Source organism: Hibiscus syriacus, unplaced genomic scaffold (assembly GCF_006381635.1).
Source record: "Hibiscus syriacus cultivar Baekdansim isolate YM2019G1 unplaced genomic scaffold, ASM638163v2 tig00116938_pilon, whole genome shotgun sequence".
Taxonomy (NCBI): Eukaryota; Viridiplantae; Streptophyta; class Magnoliopsida; order Malvales; family Malvaceae; genus Hibiscus; species Hibiscus syriacus.
The window spans coordinates 275,747-301,940 of NW_024063476.1; the positions used below are offsets into that span (position 1 = coordinate 275,747).

The following is a 26,194-nucleotide window of genomic DNA, read 5'->3' on the forward strand; positions in this document are numbered from 1 at the left end:
ATGGAGAAAAAGAATAAGGCGAGAAAGGCCAGACTGAGAGGAGAGTATGTCTCGGGAGAATGCATGTTCTTTCCTCCCCTGATCAGCTCTTTCAAATTTGGAGGAGTGTACAACGTAGAACAACAGCTGACCAGCACCATCGAAACTGAGATGACAAGCGAAGCTCTAAAAGGACTGTCAATCAATATGATTTATGGAGGCAACCAACCTGGGAAGTTTCTAGCTGGAATCCGTCCATGCTTATCTGGTGAAAAGCTCGAAAAGTAGACAGTCGATGACCTCCCCAAAGTTTTTAGGGTCAATCCAAAGTAATGCCCAAAAATAATTTGTATTAGCATCTAAAAAATATCTCACGCTTATCCCATCAATCAATAAAAGATATTTTCCTCAAATGACAATCATTTTCATTTTTCACATTATTTCATTATGTTCTTCATATTATATTCTTTATTCTACAAATCTCCAAATTCTTCATTTTTCATTACATCATATTCTTTATTTCTTTACTCTCCAATATATCCGAGTCAAATTTCATGTAGATGTCATAATAATACTAGCATAATTGTTCCTGAGGCCAGTTGCAAGACAAATTTTGAGTGACCACCATGTTTGGAAGAAGTCAATGAATGTAAAGATGAAGAAGACTGTGAAGTCCCTAGTGAGTTATTAAGGTTGGTGAAAAGAGATGAGAAACAAATCCTACCCCACAAGGAAGAAGTAGAACTTGTAAACTTCGGGACCGTGGACGTACAGAGAGAAATAAAGATTGGCACTATTCTATCCGCAGAAATAAAGCTAGAGTTGATAAGTTTGCTCCAGGAGTTCAAAGACGTCTTTGCTTGGTCATATCAACATATGCCAGGGCTAAGTACTAATATAGTAGTTCACACGTTGCCCATTAAGCCAGAATGAAAACCCGTCTAATAAAAACTCAGAAGGATGAAACTAGAGATGTTATTAAAGATTAAGGAAGAAGTATTAAAATAAATTGATGGAGGTTTTCTTTAGGAGGAAAAATATCATGAGTGGGTAGCCAATATAGTACCGGTACATAACAAGGATAGGAAGGTCCGCATGTGTGTAGATTATCGAGACCTTAACAAGGCTAGCCCAAAGGACAATTTCCCCTTACCTCATATATACACCCTGGTGGATAACACTGCGGGGCATTCATGGTTTTCCTTCATGGATGGCTTCTCATGGTACAATCAGATCAAAATGAACACTGAACATATGGAGAAAACAACGTTTATAACCATGTGGGGAACTTTCTTCTATAAAGTAATGCCATTCGGGTTGAAGAATGTTGGGGCAACCTATTAAAGAACCATGGTGACTCTCTTCCACGACATAATGCACAAGGAGATATAAGTATATGTGGATGATATGATTGCCAAGTCCAGAACGGAAGAAGAGCATGTACAAAATTTGAGAAAGCTATTTCATCGATTAAGAAAGTACCAATTGAAGCTTAATCTAGCTAAATACATGTTCAGAGTAAAATCTGGGAAATTATTAGGCTTCGTAGTGAGCCAGAAAGGAATCGAGATAGATTCAGATAAGGTTAAGGCAATTCAAGACCTGCCAGCACCACGCACATAGAAAGAAGTTGGAGGGTTCCTAAGAAGGTTAAATTATATATCGCGATTCATTTCTCAGCTTACTGACAATTGTGATCCGGTATTCAAATTGCTCAAAAAGAATAATCCTGAGGTATGGAATGGTGAATGCCATGAGGCTTTGGAAGTCATCAAAAGGTACTTGTCCAATACCCATATATTAGTATCACCAGTACCTTACAAACCATTAATTCTCTATTTAACAGTTTTCGAGAATTCAATGGGTTATGTACTAGGGCAACATGATGAATCAGGAAGAAAAGAAAGAGTCATTTATTACTGAGTAGAAGTTTACCGATTGCGAGACTCGTACTCCCTATTCAAAAGTTGTGTTGTGCCTTAGTTTGGGCTACCATCCTGGACTTTGTACTTTGATGGCGCCTCTAACGCTTTAGGAAATGGAATTGTGACAATGCTGATTTCCAAAAGGAGATTTACTATCCTTTCACAAGCAGATTAGATTTCTTTTGCACCAATAATATGGCAGAATACGAAGCATGCATTATGGGAATAAAAGCGGCCATTGAAAGAAAGATCAAAACGCTCAAAATATATGGAGATTTCTCGTTAGTAGTGTACCAACTAAGGGGAGAATGGGAGATAAAAGACTCAAAGCTAGTCGAATACAAAAATTTAGTCCTCAAATTACTAAAAGAATTTGAGGATGTCACGTTCAGATATCTCCCCCGAGAGGACAATCAAATGACAGACGCATTGTACTTTAGTAGCAATATTTAAAGCTAATAAGAGAATGAACATGATGCCCATAAGGATGCAAGTATACGAGTCCCCGGCTCACTGCTGTCATCTAGAAGAAGAAATATATGGTCATCCATAGTACCACGATATTGTGCAGTATATGAGATACCAAGCATATCCCCCCGGTGCATTTGAAATTGACAAGAAAACAATCAGAAGAGTGACAGCTGAATACTTCCTTGATGGGGAAATCCTGTATATAAGTTACTGAGATGTGTAACTGCCAAAGAAGCAAAGAATGTGATGGAAGAGGTGCATGGGGGAATGTGTGAAAAGCATGCAAATGGTTTGTCCATGGCCAGAAAAATCATGAGATATGCGTACTATTAGGCCATGATGCATACAGATTGCTTCAATTACGTGAGAAGATGCCATAAATGCCAGATATATGCAGATAAAATTCAGGCACCACCGTCACCTTTACACGTTATGAGCTCACCCTAACTATTCTATATGTAGGGTATGGACGTCATTGGGGCAATCACACCGAAAGCTTCAAATGGGCATCGATTCATCTTAGTAGCAATTGATTACTTCACAAAATGGGTAGAGATCGCTTCCTATTCCAGTTTCACAAGATCTATAGTTTGTAGATTCATAAAGAGGGAAATAATATGTCGATATTGATTGCCAGAAAGAATAATCACAGACAATGCTACTAATCTGAATAACAAGATGATTGATGAACTTTGTTCGCAATTCAAGATAAAGCATGCCAACTCTATTACATATCGCCCGAAAATGAATGGGGCAGTAGAGGCAGCAAACAAGAACATCAAAAGGATCATTACGAAGACTACAAAAACTTACAGAGATTGGCACGAGAAATTACCTTTTGCCCTTTATGGGTATAAAATAACCGTACGAACATCGACAGGGGCAACGCCTTTCTCTCTGGTATATGGAACAGAGGTAGTCGTACCTATTGAGGTTGAAATTCCATCACTTCGAGTCTTGAAAGAAGTGGGGTTGGATGAAGCTGAATGGATTCAGTCTAACCTTGATCAACTGAATCTTATTGAAGAGAAAAGGTTGAATGCTATATATCATGGACAAATGTATCAAAAGAGGATGATGAGAGCCCACGACAAAAAGGTATGCCCAAGAGAGTTCAAAGAGGGAGATCTAGTATTGAAAAAGATTTTGCCAATCCAGAAGGATTTCCACAGAAAATGATGCCTAATTGGGAGGGTCCCTATGTTGTCAAAAAGGCATTCTTTGGGGGAGCTTAATTTTGGATGATGAGAGCCCACGACAAAAAGGTATGCCCAAGAGAGTTCAAAGAGGGAGATCTAGTATTGAAAAAGATTTTGCCAATCCAGAAGGATTTCCACAGAAAATGGATGCCTAATTGGGAGGGTCCCTATGTTGTCAAAAAGGCATTCTTTGGGGGAGCTTTAATTTTAGCGGAGATGGATGGAAGAGTATTGAAACCCCTATAAATTCAGAATCTGTCAAGAAATACTACTCCTGAGAAGAAAAATAAAAAAAAAAAAAAAAAGAAAAAAGGAAAGGTTCGAGGTGAAAACCGTAAAGTGCACTTTGAAACCAGGAGGATTTGAGTCAAAAACCCAAAAAGGGCAGCTCAAATACATTTTGATATGGAGGCATTCATGAAGGACTTCACAGAGGACCACCTCGGGGTGTCAAATCAAATGGTGCAAGAACAATTGTGCTAGAATTCATTAGGATATATGCTAATTTGTTGCCAGAGTCTTTGTTCAATTTTTTTGATTTCCATGGCTTTGTATAAAACTTCTCTTTTGTCAATAAATTTCACGAGTGTCATTTCAATCTTCAACTCATTTTTTTATGTGTGCCGCAAATAACTTAGCATAATACAAATTCCAAAAAATTCTCGGTATTACTTTTGATTGACCTGTAAAATAATGGGAATCCAAGGCCATCCATTTGGTCGATATTTGCACTAATTAAAGCAAAGGATTGATGAAAGGGCAAACCAAGAAATGACAACAGCCCGAATAACACAGAAACTAATGAGAAGGATCACGAATTAAACAAAAAGCCGACAAAGACAGAGATTCGACAGGGATAAAAATGGGAAAACAAAGGCTTATAAAACCCTAAAAACCCAAAGAACACATCATGTATACTCATGCATTCATTGAATAGGAGCATATGCATACATTTACATAAAGTTTTGAAAACATGACAGGAACTCAGAGAATCAACGAAAGATTCATTTCACAACTTCCGCAGAGAATCAATCCATATCTTTCATGGACTGAAATCAATTCAAAAACCTTGAAGAGAAGATAAACATTTCCAGTATTGAATTCATAATGAAAAGAAATTGTTTAACTTTTCGCTCGATTCTATCACAAAAGGAGCTAGATCACTACCGACATCTCGTTTGATTCCATCACAGAAGGAGGTGGATCGATATTTTCATTTCATTCAAATTCATCACAGAAAGAGGTGGATCGACATTTTAAATTCATTACAGAAAGAGATGGATCGACATTCAAATCCATCACAGAAAGAGGTGGATCGACATTCAAATCCATCATAAAAAGGGGTGGATCGACATTTTAAATCCATTACAGAAAGAGGTGGATCGACATTCAAATCCATCATAGAAAGAGGTGGATCGACATTTTGATCCATCACAGAAAGAGATGGATCAACATTCAAATCCATCACAGAAAGAGGTTGATCGACATTTCAAATCCATCACAGAAAGAGACATATCGACATTCAAATTCATCACAGAAAGAGGTGGATCGACATCTTAATCTATCACAGAAGGAGTTGGATCAACATCAACTTTTTGCTCGATTCTATCACAGAAAGATATAGATCAGCACCGACGTCCCGTTCAATTCCATCACAGAATGAGTTGGATCGACATTTTAAATCATCACAAAAGGCAGTAGATTGACATCCCCAGCAAAAAAAACGTTCCTAATGAAAAGAACTTTTCGCTCGAAGAACAATGCTTAAGCCAAAAAATGATGCTTTATATCTTTTCTCCATTCCCGTTTCACAGCAATGAGCAAAGAGGGGCAACATTTTTTTAATGTTTTTATTGTTTATTTATTTTAATTATTTTAATTAAGTTATATTATTTGATTTGTTTTATAATTTTAAAATTTTCTAGATTTAGTTTTCAAACTAGGATTAACATTCGAATCAAATTTAGAAATTAGGACAACACTTTAGTATAATTAGGGAGCAATCCGAGTCAAGTTTTCGCGTTATACGCTCGAATATCGAATCAATTGTTTAATTAAAAATTAATTAATAATTAAAATATTCTAAAAATTTTAGTATAACAATTTAGGTAATAATTAGATTTTAATTAGCCCATTAACTTTAGAAATTACTAATTTAGGTCCCAAATTTTTAAAATTTTTAGAACTCGGTATTTTTGTTCCTTGAAACTTTTAGTTTCCGAACTTCAATTAGACTTTCAATATTGACATAATTAAATAAGTTAAATAGAGCTTCCATTTTAGCTTTGAATTCAAACTAGTCTTTTAATTTAGGGGATAATTTGAGTTAGCCCTCGCGTAAACGCTCGAGGGACCATCTCGGTTATTCGATTCAATAATTAATTAAAATCAAACATGATTAATATTAGAGCCTATGTTCTTAGGCTTGAGTCCCTAGGTTCATTAATTTTCATAATTTATCTTCGTAAGTTAGAAAAAGCCTTAATTTATTTTTAGTTTAATTAGGATAAATAAAATTTTGCTTTATCACATTATGTTTATAAATCTAAGGCACTGTTATTAAGGAAGTAATAGTAATTCCCTAAATAAGTCGACATCCTTTTCAAAACTTATCATGTTTTCTAAACTGAGGCAATGTTCAGTTATTGGACACAATAGTTGATCTCTCGCATTTACGTTCAGGGGCGAATGTTATCGGTCTTAATAAACGAATATCTTTTTCAAACTTTTCATCCTTAATGATTTTTAAATTAAATAAAGATCGAACTCAAAATTTTCGATTTTAAATATAGGGTAATCAACTAGGTACCAATTTTTGGGCGCTTGTGGGGGTGCTAATCCTTTCCTACGCGTAACTAACTCCCGAACCTGATTTATGGATTTTTTACAGACCCTAAAACTCAGTATTTTATTAAAATAAAACATTTTATTAAAATCACCCGGTTTTTACGGTGTTCCAATCTCACCTTAAATGATTGGTGGTGACTCCTCACATTTCGAAACGATTTTCAAAGAGAAAACCCCCGAGTCGGTATCGGTCTTTCCCCGCCCAGGCAAAAAACGGTGTCGACATACGTTAATGTAAACTTTGATTTATTATTATGGATTTCAAGATTCTTATTATGGATTTCAAGTTTGTTGTTATGGATGTCAAGTTTATTGGATAATGCTACAGGTTACATTTGGGTAACAAAAGAGTAGAAAACAACATTTGAAAAATTAGTTTTAATTTGTGGCGTTTGTATAAAAAAAGTCACTAAATACATAGTCAATACCGGTGTTTTTGAAAAATGCCACTAAAGTTCTAGATCTTTTGTGACGTTTATATAGAAAACGCCACTATATACGTAGTCAATAACGACATTTTTAAGAACAAACGCTATTATATGACATACCATTTAGCGTAGCGGCGTTTTTGGAAACAAACGCCACTATATGTTAGAACATTTAGCGGTGCTTTTTTTGGATAAAACACCACAAAAGAAAAGATAAATAACAGAGTTTTTTTCCAAACGCCGCTAAAAATATAACCTTTAGCGATGTTTGTGAACGAAAAACGCCGCTAACTTTTGCAGTGGTTGTTTTAACGGCGTTTTTTTGTGCCACAAAGGTTTTTAGCAGCGCTTAAAAACGACGCTATATGACTAAAAAATGCCACTAAAAACCTATTTTGATGTAGTGGGTGCATTCATAACTTTGCTTCTATCTTTATTCATTTTCCATAAGAGTACAATGCAATGTTGTCTTGCGTCGTGAGTTAACAAAATTACGTCTAGCATAACTGGATTTTAATTTATGTTAATTCACGTAGCAAGAGGACATCCTTTTTAAATAAAATCGAGTGAATTAAACCCTACATCGAGATAAATATTTTTTAAATGAATTCACTCATTTTAAAAAAAAAGGTCATATAAGTGAAAAAGATTGTAATTTAAATCTCAAGTTCAAATTTGTAAAATCTCACAATTTTCAACCACGTAAAATCAAGAGGTACCAATTTTGGGCGCTGTGGGGATGATTATCATTCCCAACGTGTAACCGACTTCTGAATCCTTAAAAATGAATTTCTGGTTAACGCATACTGCTTTTTGTCTTAAAAAATGATTTTCTTAAATTGTTTTAAAGACGTTTTTGGGTATTCGACCTACTTAACACAAAAGGTCGATGGCGACTCGATTTAAAGTTAAACCGAAAATCACAGTCTCTCAAAATAAAGTCATAATTATTTCCAATCAAAAATAATTTAAAAAGAAAAAATAGTTATGACACTAATAAAGTGAAAAATTAATCTTTTAATTTAATAATTATATAAATAAGTATTAAGTTCAATATAATAAAAAAAGATTTACACTATAATTGAATGGCTAAGCTTCAAATCTTATAATCATCAAAAATATATATTTTATTATGATACCATTTATAAGTTAAATACAAAATGTGGAGAAATTAAACCAAATGATTAGCTTAGCTCAATGGTTGAGTGTCATACTACATATGCAAGTGTCCTTGGTTTAATATATGATGGGAGCAAGAATGATTTCTATCATTATAAAATCCTCATAAGTGATGACACGTGTCACCACTTAATTGGTAAAAAATTTGACGGAGAAAAAGAAAGGTGATGTGAAAATTACAAAAAATTATTATGTCACGCCACATCGGTATTGTTGTTAAACGATACCAAATTGAAATTTAAACTAAATGTTAGGTATGATTTTGAAGAAGAATAAAGTTTAGGTACTAAAATAAAACAAAAGTGATAATTTAGGTACTAAATGTGTAGTTTACCCTTTAATATTTACCTAATAAGGACAATTTAGTTAGTAGTGTGTTTCAATGCATCCCATTAGTGATGTGTTTCGTTATACGACATACACTGCAGAATTTTCCATTTAGTATATGTTTTTACTTTACCGACGTTCTATTGGTCTGATTCTTCTTTTATTTATAGTGGGATATTTGAGCTTTTATATTCTATTTTAATGTCAACCAGTTGATCTAGTGGGATGAGGCACTACAATTTTTAAGCAAGGTTAGAGATTTGAATCCTAACGTTTGCGAATGAAATAAACTAGGTTGGGAGGGTCGCCATTACCTCTGCAGTACCAAATCCATATTAATCAATTAATAAATCAAAAACTGATGATTATTCCAAAAAGAATATTATATTTTAATGTCATTTTCTTTCACTTTCTTACTAGCCATTATATGGTAAGGGGGAAATAAGTGACGTGTGATTGACATAGGTGTCACGAAATCATAACCTTCAAGCCTCAATTGTCGCAATATCAGAGTTAAGATCAAGCGGGATGTGCGGCCTTAGACACTTCTTGTAACACCCCCAACCCGTACCCGACCCGGATACGAGTCTGAGGTGTCACATTAACTTTTCAAACTTTGACTCTTGAAAAAATTCAAAGAAAATTTAAAGCTTTCATTAAAGTAAAAGCGATTTAGTTACATAAATTGACCACAATAACCAAAATCAATCAGAGTATATTTAACTCATAGTCCATGCCAACTATATTCAAAATAACCAAAGTCATTTAAATCCTCTATTTTCTGATCTAAAATTTTGTAAGGGAGATGCTGACCTGTCTTGCTCCTCTTAACCTTTCTTCTAGCTTCCCAGAACATACGTGTGAAACATTCACACGCTAAGTCGATGACTTAGTGAGGCATAAATAAACTGATTATAGTATATCATAACTAATTCCTATTATGCACATTTCATGTAATCATGATAAACCATAAAATGCATCCAAACATAAATATATATATATATATATGTCCTATACATACATATTGTTTCACAAAGAAATACCAATATCATCACATAATTCCAGTAACATATTTCCTAACACAAAACATATAAAGCGTATGTAGTAAATTTCTCATGATCTCTTTAATAGTCTTATTTTCTTCTTTATATTTTAGTCATATGTTCTTGTACATATTCGTCTTAACCAAGCTATATACACATCACCATCATATCACATATATCATTTCACCATAAAGATTACAAATAAAGCACATAATATCATACAAGGTTCCTTTATATCATATTCTTTATTAGCCCATGTACACATGTGAGAACTATAGATATGTGAGTCTATAGAGGTTGTGCACTAATGTTGTCACCACAACTCGTATAAATGCACCGAAGTGCCACCTAGAATTGCACCTAAGTGCCGCGTAGAAATGCACCGAAGTGCCATATAAGATGTCCCTAAGGACCACATAGAAAATTCTTTTAGATCCATATACATATTCCAAGGACCAAGTATGTGTCTCAAAAGACTTCATAGATGTTCCAAAGGATATTGTCAACACACATTTTCGTCCTACTAGGATTCAAACTCCTAAAAATAGGATAAAATTTTACTAGGATTCAAACTCCTAAAATAGGATAGAGTTCTACTAAGATTTAAATTCCTAAAGATAGGATCCACAAGCACTATAAATAGCCATTGTAACTCACCATTGTAACACGATTTACACACAAAACATAGAGGAAAGCACGGGAATATACAAAGGCAAAACTATTGTAAAGGATTCGAAAAGGAAATAAAAGGTAGCATTTTATTTTTTTTTCTTTCTTTTGCATGTGCACGTTATTTTTCTTGAGATTTGGTTCGAATAACTCAAAACGTGGGTTGCGCCGATGACCAAAATGGGTGGGGTTTCGAAGTTTCGAACCTAGATCTACCACGAGGCTTATTTTTAAAAACCGGTTTGATTTTCGGTTAAAGGAGGGGAAGAGCTTTTTAAAAATCTATATTAGTCCCTTTATTTATTATATTGATATTTTATTCATTTATTTTTATTATTCATGTTATTATTATTATATGTATATATATATTAAATTATTTTCATTTATTTTTTACTATATTTTATTATTATTATATATATATATTTCTTTAATATTTTACTTATAAATCTAATATTACTATATATAATTATTAATTTACTATTTTTTTCTTATCTTACTTATTTATTTTATTTATTTTATTTTTCCCTTGTATCTTATTTGTTTTCTTTACCTTGTTTATCTAACACATTTTTCGATTTTTTTAAAGGATATTTTCAAATCAATCAAGGGTAAGTAATTAGGATCGAAACTTTACCTTTTAATTTAACTTGTTATTTTTCTTAATTAAGACAACTGGAAATTACGTAGTACCGAAAGGGCGGTTCAAGGGTGCTAATCCTTCCTTGACCGTAACCGACTCCCGACCCCAACATATTTATGGTAAGACGCAGATCAGGTAAGAAATAGGGTATCCAATCAACCCATTTATTTTTAAATAAATGATATGTGGCGACTCCAATCCACATTTTTCTAAGTCGAAGCCCAATTCCAGGGCCCAACTGAAAGACGGTTGCGACAGCTTGGCGACTCTACTGGGGACACAGGTAAGTGAGTCAGGCTAAGGTAATTTCCAGTTGTCTTTTTAACGAAAAGGGTAAGTTTAAATTTTAAGGTAACATTTCGATCCTTATTACTTACTTTTGATTATATTTTCGAGTAAATAGTTGTACTGACCGTTTTTTAATGATTTCAGCCCTTAAAGATTTTTCATCCAAAGGCTCTATACCCGAGCTCCGAACCCGTTTAAGTGGGGGTGAAAGTGACGCCTTTGTGTGAATTTATTCATCATATGGGCCTAGCAAGTAACCTTCGGGATTCATATACCTTATGCCTTCGTGTGAATTTATTCTCCGTATGGGCATAAGGGAATGTGTCCTCTCGAGTTTAACTTAGTCCACACAAGCCTGTGATGGGTTTAGGACTAAAGGTCTGGTAGGCCCAATGGGGCACCAACAAGGAGAACTCGGGTACCGTTTTTTAGAACCTAACCCAGGAGACTATGGAGAAATTAAGCCTACCCCGAAACCACATTCCGAAACCTATGACATTTTTTTTACCTTGTTGTTTTTGTGTATTTTACTTATTTATTTTTATATTATTATTTTACTAACCTTTTTTCCTTTGTGTTTATTTTATAGCATTTTGCATCATAACAAGAGGTTACTGATCCCTGAAAAGGTGTTTATTACACAAAATAATCTGAATTAATGGACAAAGGTGTTGTAATACAAGAGACTAAGAACCCCGAGGTATGACTATGGTCCGAGAAGACTCAAAAAGAAAAGGGAGACAACCTTCAAGAAAGCTATGTGTCAGAGCTGGTTAGCTACGCATCTATCAGCCTAAAACAGAACAATGTGCAGGAGCTTCAAGATATCTGGGACAGTTGGAAGAATGATCGGAAACAGAAGTTCAGCCAATGGTACGGTGACATTGCACTTTTACTTCACGTTAGGATTGATGAGCCATTGATTAGAGCCATGGTCCAATTCTGGAACCCGGGATACAGTTGTTTCACTTTTAACTGGGAGGACATGGTACCTACTATCGAAGAATACACCACACTGCTACACTGTGAAAACATCAAACTAGGGCGAGTCTACGTTAAGCACACCAAAAGTCAGCCTTTCAAGAGTACACTGGCCAGAGACGCAGCCATCCGAGACTTCCTAGATCAAGTACAGAAGGCAGCCCATCATCTTCATGGCCTGACAAGGGAAGCCGGAGTGGTTCGACAAGGTATTCAACCAGTAACGGACGAAGACAGAAGACTTGTCAATCTACTAGAAGTTATTCGGGGTTTAGAGGATTTAATTCGAGTGTAACTTTGATTATTTTTATGTCTCTTACAAGATAAGATATTTTTGTCTGAATAAAGATTATTTATAATAATGAACACTTTTTCTGGATCAGTGCCTCTAAGCTGCATACATCATGCATTGCATATTTTGCATTCTATATCTCATGTTTATTTCTATATTTTCCATGTTTTTACATTCGTATTGACAAACAGAACATGTCTCAGAAAGCGAAAGAGAAAACACCAAGTCTACCACTACAGACATTAAATACACATCATCCGCATAATACCCGAGCAAAGAAAAGACAAATGGAGGCCAGAATGGAAAAACTCGAGGAGAACATGGAAAGACTATAAAAAGAACTGGAAGATAAGATGGCTCAAAACAGTCAGAGCACTCTGGAATCCATCAAGAAAAACCAGGAATCCTTGGTCGACCAAATAGTGGCCAAGTTATCATGTTTACAGCAAGTTAGTGCAGAAGGGGGAAGTCCCTTCGAAGGGGTAACCATGTAACCAACCTCACAGGTGATTATGTCACCCGAGATCTTACCCAGACCACAAGAAAATTCTTCTGCTGTCAAAGGAAAAGCACCATCTGCTGTAAAGGTGAAAACTTCCAAAACTAATCCTGATAATCATCCAGATGATTACAGTATCCCGTATTTTAATAAAGATGACAAAGTGAAAAAGATAGAAGAGAAGATCAGGATGATAGAAGATCGAATGAAGATAGTCCAAGGGGACCATGATTATTATGGAGTGGACACAAGGGAGCTAAGTCTGGTTCCAGATTTGGTGCTTCCACCAAAGTTTAAAGCTCCTGAGTTTGAGAAGTTCGATGGGAACAGCTACCCCTCAGCCCATATCACTATGTTCTGTCGGAAGATGACAGGATATGGAGGGAATGATCAACTCCTGATCCACTGTTTTCAGGAGAGCCTATCCGGTTCAGCTATCCGCTGGTATAATCAGCTCAGCCAAACTCACATCAAGACATGGAAAGACTTAGCCAAGTCTTTCCTAGAACAATATAAGCATATCAACGATATGAGACCAGACCGAGTTATGCTGCAAAGCCTGGAGAAAAAGCACAATGAAAGTTTCCGACAATACGCACAGCGTTGGAGGGATTTGTCTGTCCAAGTTCATCCACCTTTGGATGAAAATGAAACTAAAAAGTTGTTTTTACAGACCCTGAAGGCACCTTACTTCGGGCACCTTACTTCGGGCACCTGGTGGCAATTACATCGGGAACTTTCTCAGATCTAGTTATGGCTGGTGAGATGATCGAGCTAGCTATAAAACAAGAAAAATTGAGGGAGATATCAACAATGTCAATACCTACAACGCCAACAAAGGTGTTACGGTCTCAAGTCCAAAAACTGTTGTAGTTGTACCGTCTAGTACTTCTAAACAAACTCAGAGAGGACCAAGGAAAGAAAAGATTTGCATCAGTCCAATCCCAATGACATATGAGGAGTTACTCCCAACGTTAGTTGAGAAAAATCTTGTGACTCTAGTTCAATCCAAACCTAGAGAGGCCCCATATCCTGAAGGTCATGATATTAACGCCGTATGCAGCTATCATATTGGGAGCTCAGGGCACACCATTGAGAATTGTGGGGCATTGAAATGTAAGGTCCAAGATCTGATCGATTTAGGGGCATTCACTTTCAATATGTAATGGGGCATTCTGATCGAGAGTCATATGGGGCATCCATTAGGAATTTTGTTGCATTATCAAGTATATCATCTTGTTTGAACTTGTTTTTCTTTCGTACTTCTTATGCGTGAACATTTTTAAGTCACTTGACGTTTAAACATTTTAAAAAAAATGCTTCCTTCTTAGGAGATGAGCAAATTTTAATCTTGAATTCCTTGAATATCACCTCAATTAAAAACTTTTAATAATTGAGGTTGTAAATCTTTGACAAATGACAAGATTGAACCCTGCAAAACAAAGACCCCTTGGTCCTAATTTAAAAGATACATCAGACTACATATTTTTCTCTTACCGAGCTAAGTTTTCTCTTCTCATGAAGAGTCCATCCAAGGTTTGGTATTCAGACACGTATTAGGAGCGAACAGAATAGGTCAACTAGCACATGAGATTGCAAAACTAATTGGTTTATACCCTTGTTTATGATGTTCAGGGATGATAATGATCTTCATAGATGGAATAGTCGAGTAAGCAAATCTAGTTTAGGTCAGTTGTTTGGAAATTGAACTCTAAAGATGAGATCCCTTAACTTTCAAAAACACCTAGACTATAACAGGTTCTTCTTGACAATCTTAAGAAATTAAATCCGTAAAGCTGAGCTATTCCACTAAGGCAATTGGTTATAGAGGAAACTCGAAAGCCCTGGCTTTATGAATAGATTATGTTAAAACTATGACACTGCTCGGACACTTGGAAATTCGGTGTTTGCTCCACTGCTTTTGTCAGGCCATAGACTTTGTGATGAGATGAACCCATCAGTGATTTGTCCCTCTAAAGCTGAGCTATTCCACTAAGGCAATTGGTTATAGAGGAAACTCGAAAGCCCTAGCTTTATGAATAGATTATGTTCAAACTATGACACTGCTCGGACACTTGGCAATTCGGTGTTTGCTCCACTGCTTTTGTCAAGCCAAAGACTTTGTGATGAGACGAACCCTTCAGTGATTTGTCCCTCTAAAGCTGAGCTATTCCACTAAGGCAATTGGTTATAGAGGAAACTCGAAAGCCCTGCCTTTATGAATAGATTACATTCAAATCATGACATTGCTCGAACACTTGGCAATTCGGTGTTTGCTCCACTGCTTTTGTCAGGTCAAAGATTTTGTGATGAGATGAACCCTTCAGTTAAACCTGATAAAAGTGATTATAAGCTGTCCCTCTAAAGCAATTGGTTGAACGCCCCGACTTTATGGATTCGGCTAGCCAGACAATTGCAAAATAAATCAAATTCATCTAAAAAGAAATTTTCGGTAATAATAGACTAAGGGAGTTGAGAAACACCTGTTATAGTCAAATCCACACGAGCACTCAAGAATTTCATTTTTTAGACCGATATTTCTGCACTACCTTTGTTAGAAGAGCTTACGAAACTTGAACAAATGGAAGATTTCAGAGAACTAAAACAAAAGTGTTCTGAAAGGTCTAGTCATTGATTATGCTAGTTGTGTCATTTTGTTCGCCTCTGATCAAAATACCAAATCAAGAAAGAGGGGTATGCCATGATCTTCACGATAACCAAATCGATGAAACAAACACACCTCTAGACCAACTTTTCGATCTTTATATTTGTCAAAGATTTGCAGCTATCAAAGATTAAAAGAGTGTTTGATTCTTTTGATATCCAATGAACTCATGTTTTATGATTTGCTTCAATTGTGAAACCTAGAAAGAGGTAACTTTTTCAAAAGTTCTTTTTAATATTTTTCAAAATTTTGAAAATTCGAAAGAAGAAAAGCATTTTCAAACAAGATAAGTTCTCTGGAAGCATATCTTGGAATCCAACAAATATCGCTCCGAAGCTCAAGATCGAAACAGAGGCAAAGGAAACCATCTTTGGGGCAAAATTTGATAAGGGAAGGAAAAATTGTCTTGAGGTCTGCAAGAGTACACCCTGGTGGAAATGAAGACAAATTAAGTCAGAATGAAGACTGCACACGCAGCCATTCCCCTCACATCTCAACATATACGTCAACACGTACATACATGACGCGTGAAATTTGCATCTTTGAATTCATCATCATGAGCAATAAAAACCTTGATTTTTCCTCCCTTGAGGGCAAATTCAACAGCAAATAAATTTCATTTGGGCATACATCAAGCATACATCATCAGGATAGTTACATCCATATACATTTTACAGATCTTTCAGGAGAAGATGAGATTAAAAGCCAACTCGACAGATTGAAAGATCGACATTCATCTCCAGATTCAACATTTCCAATATAAACTTTCTCTCACTTAAGACAGTCTCATTTAATGCAGATGATTATCTCACTCAAATTTGTTTTTCTTAAAACATACTTTGTCTCACTTGAGACTGTTTTTCTCGAAAGAAGATTTATTTCACTCAAGATTGTTTTTCTTAAAACAAGATTTGTCTCGCTTGAGACTGTTTTCACTCGAAAGAAGGCATTTCATTTCACTCAAGGCTATTTTTTTAAGAAGATTTTATCTTGATTGAGATAGTTTCCCTCGAAACAGAAAATTTTGTCTCCCTTGAGACAATTTCTCTTGAAAACATTTCCCTTGAAATTAATTTTTTCTCTCCTGAGATAGTTTCCCTCGAAACAGAAAATTTTGTCTCCCTTGAGACAGTTTCTCTTGAAACATAAACATTGAAAACATTTCCCTTGAAATGATTTTTTTTCTCTCTTGAGATAGTTTCCCTCGAAACAGAAAATTTTGTCTCCCTTGAGTCAGTTTCTCTTGAAACATAAACATTGAAAACATTTCCCTTGAAATGAATTTTATCTCGCTTGAGACAGCTTCCCTTGAAACGAATTTTGTCTCCCTTGAGACAGTTTCTCTCCAAACATAAACTTTGAAAACAATTTAACGAAATCTTTGAATATGTTTTCCTTCAAACAAATTTTGTCTCCCTTGAGACAGTTTCTCTTGAAACGACACAATTTGCTCGAGAATAGATTTCAACTTCACGACGAATGATGTCTAGCTCGAAGCCAAACATCCGCGATTTCAACTCCACGACGGAGGATATCATGACACTCGAGACAACACAAGTTCAACTTCACAACGAAGGGACGGCTGGTTGTCAATAAACAACTTCTCAATTTCAGAGCCAATTTCAACTTCACAACGAAGGATATTGGACTCCAGACAACGCAAGTTCAACTTCACGACGAAGGGACCGCTGCTTGTCAACAACAACTTCTCAATTTCAGAGCCAATTTCAACTTCACAGCGAAGGATATTGGACTTTAGACAACGCAAGTTCAACTTCATAACGAAGGGACCGCTGCTTGTCAACAACAACTTCCCAATCTCAGAGCCAATTTCAACTTCACAACGAAGGATATTGGACTCCAGACAATGCAAGTTCAACTTCACGACGAAGGGACCGCTGCTTGTCAACAACAACTTCCCAATCTCAGAGCCAATTTCAACTTCACAACGAAGGATATTGGACTCCAGACAACGCAAGTTCAACTCCACGAAGAAGGGACCGCTGCTTGTCAACAAAATTTCATTCAGAGTCAATTTCAACTTCACAGTGAATGATATTGGACTCGAGACAACACAAGTTCAACTTCATAACGAAGAGACGGCTTGTTGTCAACAAACAATTTCCCGGTTCCAGAGCCAATTTCAACTTCACGACGGAGGATATTGGACTCGGAACAATGCTACTTACTTGGATTTTAACTTCACGACGAAGGATATCCAACTCAAAGAAGGATTATATGCCATCAAAATTATTGAGTTCGACTCCATTCAGCTCGATGACACATCAATTGCACTACTTTCCGGTTGCAGTCGAGGTTTTCAAGTCGAGAAGATGACCTGGGTTAGCCGTGCCTTAGTGACAAGCAACCATTTTCAAACAACATAACTTAAGTCAAGAAAAAGCTATCTGTCAATGAAGATTTCTGAGTTCGATTCCGATCCAAGGTCTTTAAACCGAGAAGAAGACCGAATGGTAACGGGAAGCCACGTGCTGATTCAAATTCCGAACTACGGCTTCAATTTCATATCATTTCAATATGAACTCGACTTCACGATGGAGGAGTCATCCGTAACTCAATTCGACAGGGAGTTATTGAAACATCAGAGTTAATTTTCAACTCCACTGAACGAAAAGTGTGTCTTTTAATCTTTGCCCTATCCCCGTTACACGACTATGGGCAAAGAGGGGCAGCTGTCAACACACATTTTCGTCCTACTAGGATTCAAACTCCTAACAATAGGATAAAATTTGCTAGGATTCAAACTCCTAAAATAGGATAGAGTTCTACTAAGATTTAAATTCCTAAAGATAGGATCCACAAGAACTATAAATAGCCATTGTAACTCACCATTGTAACACACGATTTACACACAAAACATAGAGGAAAGCATGGGAAGATACAAAGGCAAAACTATTGTAAAGGATTCGAAAAGGAAATAAAAGGTAGCATTTTATTTTTTCTTTCTTTTGCATGTGCACGTTATTTTTCTTGAGATTTGGTTCGAATAACTCAAAACGTGGGTTGCGTCGATGACCAAAATGGGTGGGGTTTCGAAGTTTCGAACCTAGATCTACCCCGAGGCTTATTTTTAAAAACCGGTTTGATTTTCGGTTAAAAGAGGGGAAGAGCTTTTTAAAAATCTATATTAGTCCCTTTATTTATTATATGGATATTTTATTCATTTATTTTTATTATTCATGTTATTATTATTATTATATATATATATATATATTAAATTATTTTCATTTATTTTTTTACTATATTTTATTATTATTATTATATATATATATTTCTTTAATATTTTACTTATAAATCTAATATTACTATATATAATTATTAATTTACTATTTTTTTCTTATCTTATTTATTTTATTTATTTTATTTTTCCCTTGTATCTTATTTGTTTTCTTTACCTTGTTTATCTAACACATTTCTGATTTTTTAAAGGATATTTTCAAATCAATCAAGGGTAAGTAATTAGGATCGAAACTTTACCTTTTAATTTAACTTGTTATTTTTCTTAATTAAGACAACTGGAAATTACGTAGTACCGAAAGGGCGGTTCAAGGGTGCTAATCCTTCCTTGACCGTAACCGACTCCCGACCCCGACATATTTCTGGTAAGACGCAGATCAGGTAAGAAATAGGGTATCCGATCAACCCATTTATTTTTAAATAAATGATCGGTGGCGACTCCAATCCACATTTTTCTAAGGCGAAGCCCAATTCCGGGGCCCAACTGAAAGACGGTTGCGACAGATACATATATGTCCCGAATGACCGCGTAGACCCTCGACTCTTGGCATGCCAACTATACCCTAGCTCTCATGACAAATAACATGAGCATTATCATTTATGTCATTTCACATGTTCACATATTCATATTACCTAGGCACGTAGTCTCATAGTTTTTGCACATAGCTCATTATCACTATTTTCATATAATCACATAGTCACATAGTTCACTTACACGTAGATCATTTCCATATAATTCACATATCTCATGTTCTTGTATTCATATAACATATAATCACATAGTTCATGTAAATTCTCATATCATTTCGTATACATGTATCACATGGCATATAACAATTCTCCTATGTTCCTATAAACATGTCATATCCTATGACTTATATCTTTTCATATAATTTATGCTTTAATCTCTTATATTCACCTGATTCAATATCATTTAACTTGTTTCACTTTCTCTTTCATATATCTAATGTTCGGTATCATATCATGTAATCGTGTAAACATGTCTCTTTAATGTAATTTACATAATAATGCCCTATATTTATATCATATAATGATTTAACCTAAGTCCTCCTTTATAAAGTTTATAACACATGTTCAAATAATCTCATTCTATCCTATAAATAATTTCAACTTATTTTATCTCATTTCCCCTTTCACTTACATAATTCATTTATATATACTAATTTAATCTATTTAATTAGTTCAATTTCCCATTACTTCATACATATACTCTTTCATAAAGCTTTGTAGCTCTTCACTTTATAATTCATAAACCATAGTTTCGTTTAACTATATAATCTTCCCTATATAACTTATGTATCTTTATTTATGCATATACCCTCGAATTTATACTATCCTCATAGAGTCTTCTAACCTTTCTCGTGAAATCACCTATACCATATAATATGACTTATACTCGATTATCTTATGCTCACTCATTCATTTCATTCTTTATGTCTCTATCATATAATTTATTTCATGTTCTTCCATTATTACATTTTAGTGTTTTACACAAATCCTATAGCAGCATATACAAAGCATATCAATATCTTAGTTATGCATACATACAATTAATGTAAAATATATAATCACATATAACACATATAATAATAACCACATAATCTCATTCATGACTTCATGCATATTATTCTAGGAAATAGTCTCATCGCAAGTCCTATTTCCATTAACAATACATGTCACTATTATGCACTCACCTTGGCCTCACTAAGTTTCGATCCCTTTTTATGATTTCCTCTATTTTGCTCGAATCTTAACTTGATACTCATTCCGGAACTTGATCATGTTCGATATCTACATAATCATACAATAATACATATTAGTATCCCATTGATATACTCTAATCTATCATTTATTAGACCAAAAGAAATGTCTATTTCAATTTCCCCTTGAAGTTCATCGATGCATTCTACAGTGCATCAATGCATTCTTTAACATGTGCATTGATGCACTACCCATACATCGATACACAAATCACCTTCGATGTTTTCATTTTAAGGGGGTGCATCGATGCACTTCCCGTGAATCGATACACACTGAACAATTTCTGGAAATTTTCCTTTGATGCATCGGTGCACATTGAATGTGCACCGATGCACGTTGCCCAGAATTCCAATTTATGCCCGAAAATCCACTCTTTTCAGCTTAATTACTTCATATATCATCCCCTTCCTTATTCTTAACTTACATACTCATATTCAAACTCATTTCTATTAATTAATCTCATCTTGAACCTTAATATCCTCTCCTCTTTATTGACTTCAAGAATCATACCAGATTTTCAACATGTTTTAAAACTCCTTTTATCACTTCATATCTCTTAATTTAAACCTTTACAAGTCAAATTCAACTTCAAAATCTATTAACTCCTTCTATTTCACTAATTTACTTAAAAACTCTTCATATTTAATCCTTTATAACTCATCCATTTTGAAGTTTCAACATACTTTAATCTCTAAATAATCTTTCTTAACACCCCAAGAATCAAAACTAAGGTTAAAACTCAAGAATTAACCAACTGAAATTAAGCTCACCTTTGCCATGGATCTTACGGGAAGAGAAGAGGAAGGAGATAACCCAAGCTCCAGACTTTTCTTTTCTTTTCACCTTTTCCACGTGTTTTATAACCTTAAAAGAAAGATAAAAATCTTTATGGTCAAATGACCATTTTACCCTTTATTTCCTTTAATAATTACTAACTAACCTTCATCATATTCCAATAAATCATTAAACTATTCAATTATCCTACTTTAATCACCAATTTCTGAAACTTTATAATTTGGTCACTAACCTGATATTGAGGATGTTACACTTCTTGACACGTCTGGGTCGTTTTTGCGATTAAGCCTTGCCTAAGCTTCGTGAGCCTGTAAACTCACCAAAGGTTGGAATCAAGCCTTTAAGGCTTCTATAGATGTGGAAGATTTAAACACCGACATGGCCACTCAAGCCACCAGGGTTGGACTATGGTGTAGAAGTGAAAACACAAGCGTGGCCACTTTTAGCCACCAAGAGATGCAACAACACAAAGAAAACTATGAACTAAGAACAGAAAGAGATAAACTAAATGCCTCAAAGCTTTATTACTCTCCCAAGAGAATGAATGAAATGAGACGATACAAATGAGGAGGGGAGGCTTTCTATTTATAGTTGAGCTCCCTTACAATCAATGGCTAAGATTTGCCAAATCAATACAAGATTCCTTAAATCAATACAAGATTCCTTAAATCAAGGAAACCAAACCCAATCCTATAATTACATAAATTAGTAGGAATCTTTCCTTCGTTAGGTGTTCACACTGGATATAGTAAGAATCCCCTACAATATCTTCCTGATTTATTGTCTCTTGTCATATTTACCGAACTCCTGTGATCATATTCGAATATGATGTCACTTACCTTATCTGCACGACCAATGTGAACGAGCTCCACAACATTCTCCAAGTGATGGGTCAAGTCTGGTGGTCATGGCAAGCCCACACTCCGTATAAAACCTCTTTAGTGGACACTTGCGCCAATGTCCCGGACCCAAATGCACGACCCGTGACATGGGTATAAATGTTTGCTAAAGGTGAACCATGTAAATGTTGAGATGAACCGCTAGACATAATATAGTAAATCTTTTTGATGATGAATTAAAATTAAAATGATTAGAAATTGTAATTAAACTTCGATAGTCCTTCATCCGAATCAATAAACGGTGAACTTTATAATCCCGCTAAAGAATAATCGTTTATCCTAGTGTCGTAGAGCCCTCCGCACAAAGACCCATATTGAGCCATGAAGATTTTTATGGATCCCTTGCCAGGATTGATGTTATAGACACGCATGCAGGCTACTCCGCTGACAAGTGTAGTTTGTGATACGTCATAGGATCCCATAATTTAAGGGCCCTTCACTTTAAAATGAATCCACTAATTTATAAAAAAAAATTCATGGCAAAATTTAATAAAAAAATCTTCTAGTTTTCTCTGTATTGTCTCAATAATTCAATTGTAATCAATTTTCCTAAAAAATAATCAAATTTATGGTGTTTAATGGGGAAAAAATTCATATTTATGTCCATCATAGTTTCAATCTTCTTAAATTTTGATATTTTATAATTTCGTCTTATTATAAAGTATTTTAGGAGTCTCCTTTTAAAAAAGTGACACAGAACATACATATCTTTTGAAATGGGTCCATCACAGTAGCTTGCACACATAGATACCTCTATATGAGACGTTTTCATCTGTAAAATGAGAGAAGCTCCCTGACTGGAGCTCTAAACTCGCAAGGTAGAAGAATTATGTCAATCACTTAAGAGTTTTGACACCCTTCGAATCCCCTCAATTAGATTGAAAATCACTCAAAACAGTTTTGAAACCCGTGATATTGAAATCTAATACATAATAATAGACGAAGAACAATTATTAGTGAATATAAAGAAAACTTTAATAATATTAGCTCCAATGGAGGAGGTTGGAAGTAATTCAATGTAATTGACAACCCAAAACAATACTAAAACCATAATAATGTCGGTATCCCCTAAAAAATGTTTTGAATGGGGCTTATATTGTGTTCATTCGTGACTTAATGCTTTAAAGACGTGTCCTTATTACAAAGAATTAAATAAAATAAATCTTGAATTTTGGCTGGTCATGTTATCTTGAAGATTCAACTTAAAAGTTACGACCAAATCATGACGATAAAATTGATCATTAAACTGACCTTTCAAAAGAAAAACATAATTGACAAATCATTTAAAAAATCCTTATCAAATAAATTAGTAAAATAAGGCTCATGACATAATTAAAAGAATGTTGAAAATCAATATTTAACCATTGAATAATATAAAACTAAGACTAAACCACTGATTGTTGAATTGATCTTACATCTAGATAATATGAAAGGGAGAAACATAAAAAGAGTGAGCTATAGAACTCAGTGTGTCCTCTAAGTGCACTCAAGCATCAACATAGAATCATGAATATTATAAATTATAAATCAACATGGCATATCAAAAAACATGGTAATCGGAAAAGTTAACAGACCTAATCACCTTATAACACTGTAATCTGACACGACTCAAATCCAAGAGATTTAAGTGCCACACAATATCACTAAAGTAACTAATCATTTTTTTGAAATAATTTACTCAACATTTTAAAATAATTATATAAGATACGAAAATATTTTGAAAAAAAACATTATAAGATATTTGAATTTTTGGAATTAGGGTGTTATATATCTCATTCTAACATTATAACAGAAGATTTTTATAATCTAGTTTCTCCTTACAGTCATATAGAATAAGGGTTTTACCCTCCGAAAAGGAATGCGAGATCTTCGAAGAAGGACCTAAAACAAGAAATAAGATGGGACTGACCTGATTCATAACCTGAAAGTGAATTAAAAAGAATTTGAGCGAAAGATCATTAAAAAAAACAGGAGAAACAACGATGAAATAACTAAAAATGCATTAACGAAAGATAGAAAAACTATTTCTTTTATTAATCTTATACTTATAAAATTCAATACTTAAAATTGTGGGTAAAGTACAGTAATCGTCTCTTGATTATAGGGTGCAGCTTTGTTGAGTATTTTGACCATTAAAAGTTACAAAATAGTCTCAGGCACTATTTTGTTGAGTCATCGACTATTAAAAGTTACAAAATGATCACCCAAATATTCGTATGTTCAAACTCATCCTTTCTCGTTAAAAAAATTAGTGGTCGTCTGTTAACATGTTAACTGAGATATGATAAAATATAATAATATTATGTCACCAAGTTAATACTTGAAACATTATGTCATCAAGCCAGTGTTTGAAAGCAATGGTGGTGCCAATAGCCATCATTAAAATATGATTTTATCATATCTCAATCAGCTAGGGGTGTAAACGAGCCAAGTCGAGCTCGAGTATTGCCGAGCTCATCTCGAACTCGAAAACTTTAAACATAAGCTCGACTCAACTCGAAAACTCGCGAGCCTAAAATTTTCAAACTCGACTCAAACTCGAAAGATAATATTAAAACTCGACTCGAACTCGAAAGAAAAGGCTCGAACTCAAAAAAAATTCAATAGTTCAACTGAAGCTCGAGACTCGATTGAAGCTCGATTCAAACTCAATTTTGAGCTAGATTCAAGCTCGTTTGTGAGCTCGATTCAAGCTCGATTGTGAGCTCAATTCAAGCTCGACTTAAGCTCGAGGATGGGTTAATATTTTTTTTCTTAAACCCATCCTCTTTTATACATTAGACTTACCTCTTATTCTCCAAGAGCCAACGATGTGGGATATCAACTCACATAGGACTGTGTATTTTCAAAGTGGATTGAGGGCACAAAAAACCCCCTTTGCATCAATGTAGATAGGAAGGAATCAAGTGATCGGTTTTCATCAAAATGGCAAGCAGAATCTTGTCAAAAAGAAACAATAAACCATTAAATGAAGAGCAATCTGCATAATTAAACTTTCTTCTCGAGAAATCAATAACCATTTAAGAAGCCTTTTCTGCAACCAACTGTTCTCTGCAGCCCATCAAGGAAGCAACTCTTGGAAACATTCCGACCATTGCCTTTTGTGATACCGACTCGCCGATGCGATATGTTGACATTGGTATCCCTGCTAACAACAAGGGAAAGCACAGCATCGATTGCCTTTTCTGGCTGTTGGCAAGGATGGTTCTTCAGATGCGCGGCACAATTGCTCCTGGACAGAAGTGTGATGTGATGGTAAAAGATATATCACTTTCATGATATCTCCTATACAATTTGAATGTGTTAATTTGTGTTACTTATACATGGTTTGTATGTAGGTGGATCTATTTTTCTACAGGGAACCTGAGGAAGCTAAAGAGGCAGAAGAGGAGGAGGCTGTTGCGGCCCCTGATTATGGACTCCCTCCAGCAGATTTTGGAATGGGTGGGTTAGCAGCTGATCAATGGCCTGCACAAATAGGCGATCAATGGTCTGCTGATATGGTTCAGGCACCCATTTCTGGTGTCCCTGCTGCTGTTAACTGGGGTGACCAAGGTAATAACTTCTATTTCTGATTATATCATTTAATTTACGTCTTACTTATTGTTTCCTTTGCTTAATCTACTTTGAAATTTCGACTGCAGTTGCAGTTGGTGGTGCCGAAGGGTGGGATGTTGCAGCCGCTCCAGCACAAATCCCAGGTGTTCCCGTCGATGTCACGGCCCCTGCTCCCACAGGTTGGGTGTGAGAGGGATTCATTTTAAATTTTGGCAAAAATGTTTTGTTTTAAAAAGAACCATTTTGAACTTTGTTATGATAAAGATGGAATTGTGAATTCTGGCAATAGTGTTCTTGTAGACATCAATGGCTTTAGAAATTTTTGTTTTGAATTTATATTTTGTTATATGCGGTAATGGCTTCTTGTTATCAGAATGTGTTAAAATTGTATGCTTTGCATTATCACCTAAACTAATAACCAACAATGATAAACTAAAGAAAGATTCAAATTCTACCATGCATTTCCCTGT

The 26,194-nt window shown here is 35.0% G+C and overlaps 1 protein-coding gene across 1 annotated transcript; it reads left to right on the top strand.

Moving 5' to 3' along the window:
- On the top strand, nt 1-25,937 carry LOC120188104 (40S ribosomal protein SA-like). Its single transcript, XM_039191624.1, has 6 exons — nt 1-263; nt 11,117-11,121; nt 19,067-19,071; nt 25,224-25,421; nt 25,505-25,721; nt 25,811-25,937. Exons 1-6 carry the CDS (start codon nt 1-3, stop codon nt 25,912-25,914), a joined length of 792 nt encoding a protein of 263 aa, XP_039047555.1. The 3' UTR covers nt 25,915-25,937.
- The last annotated feature ends 257 nt before the right edge of the window (nt 25,938-26,194 follow it).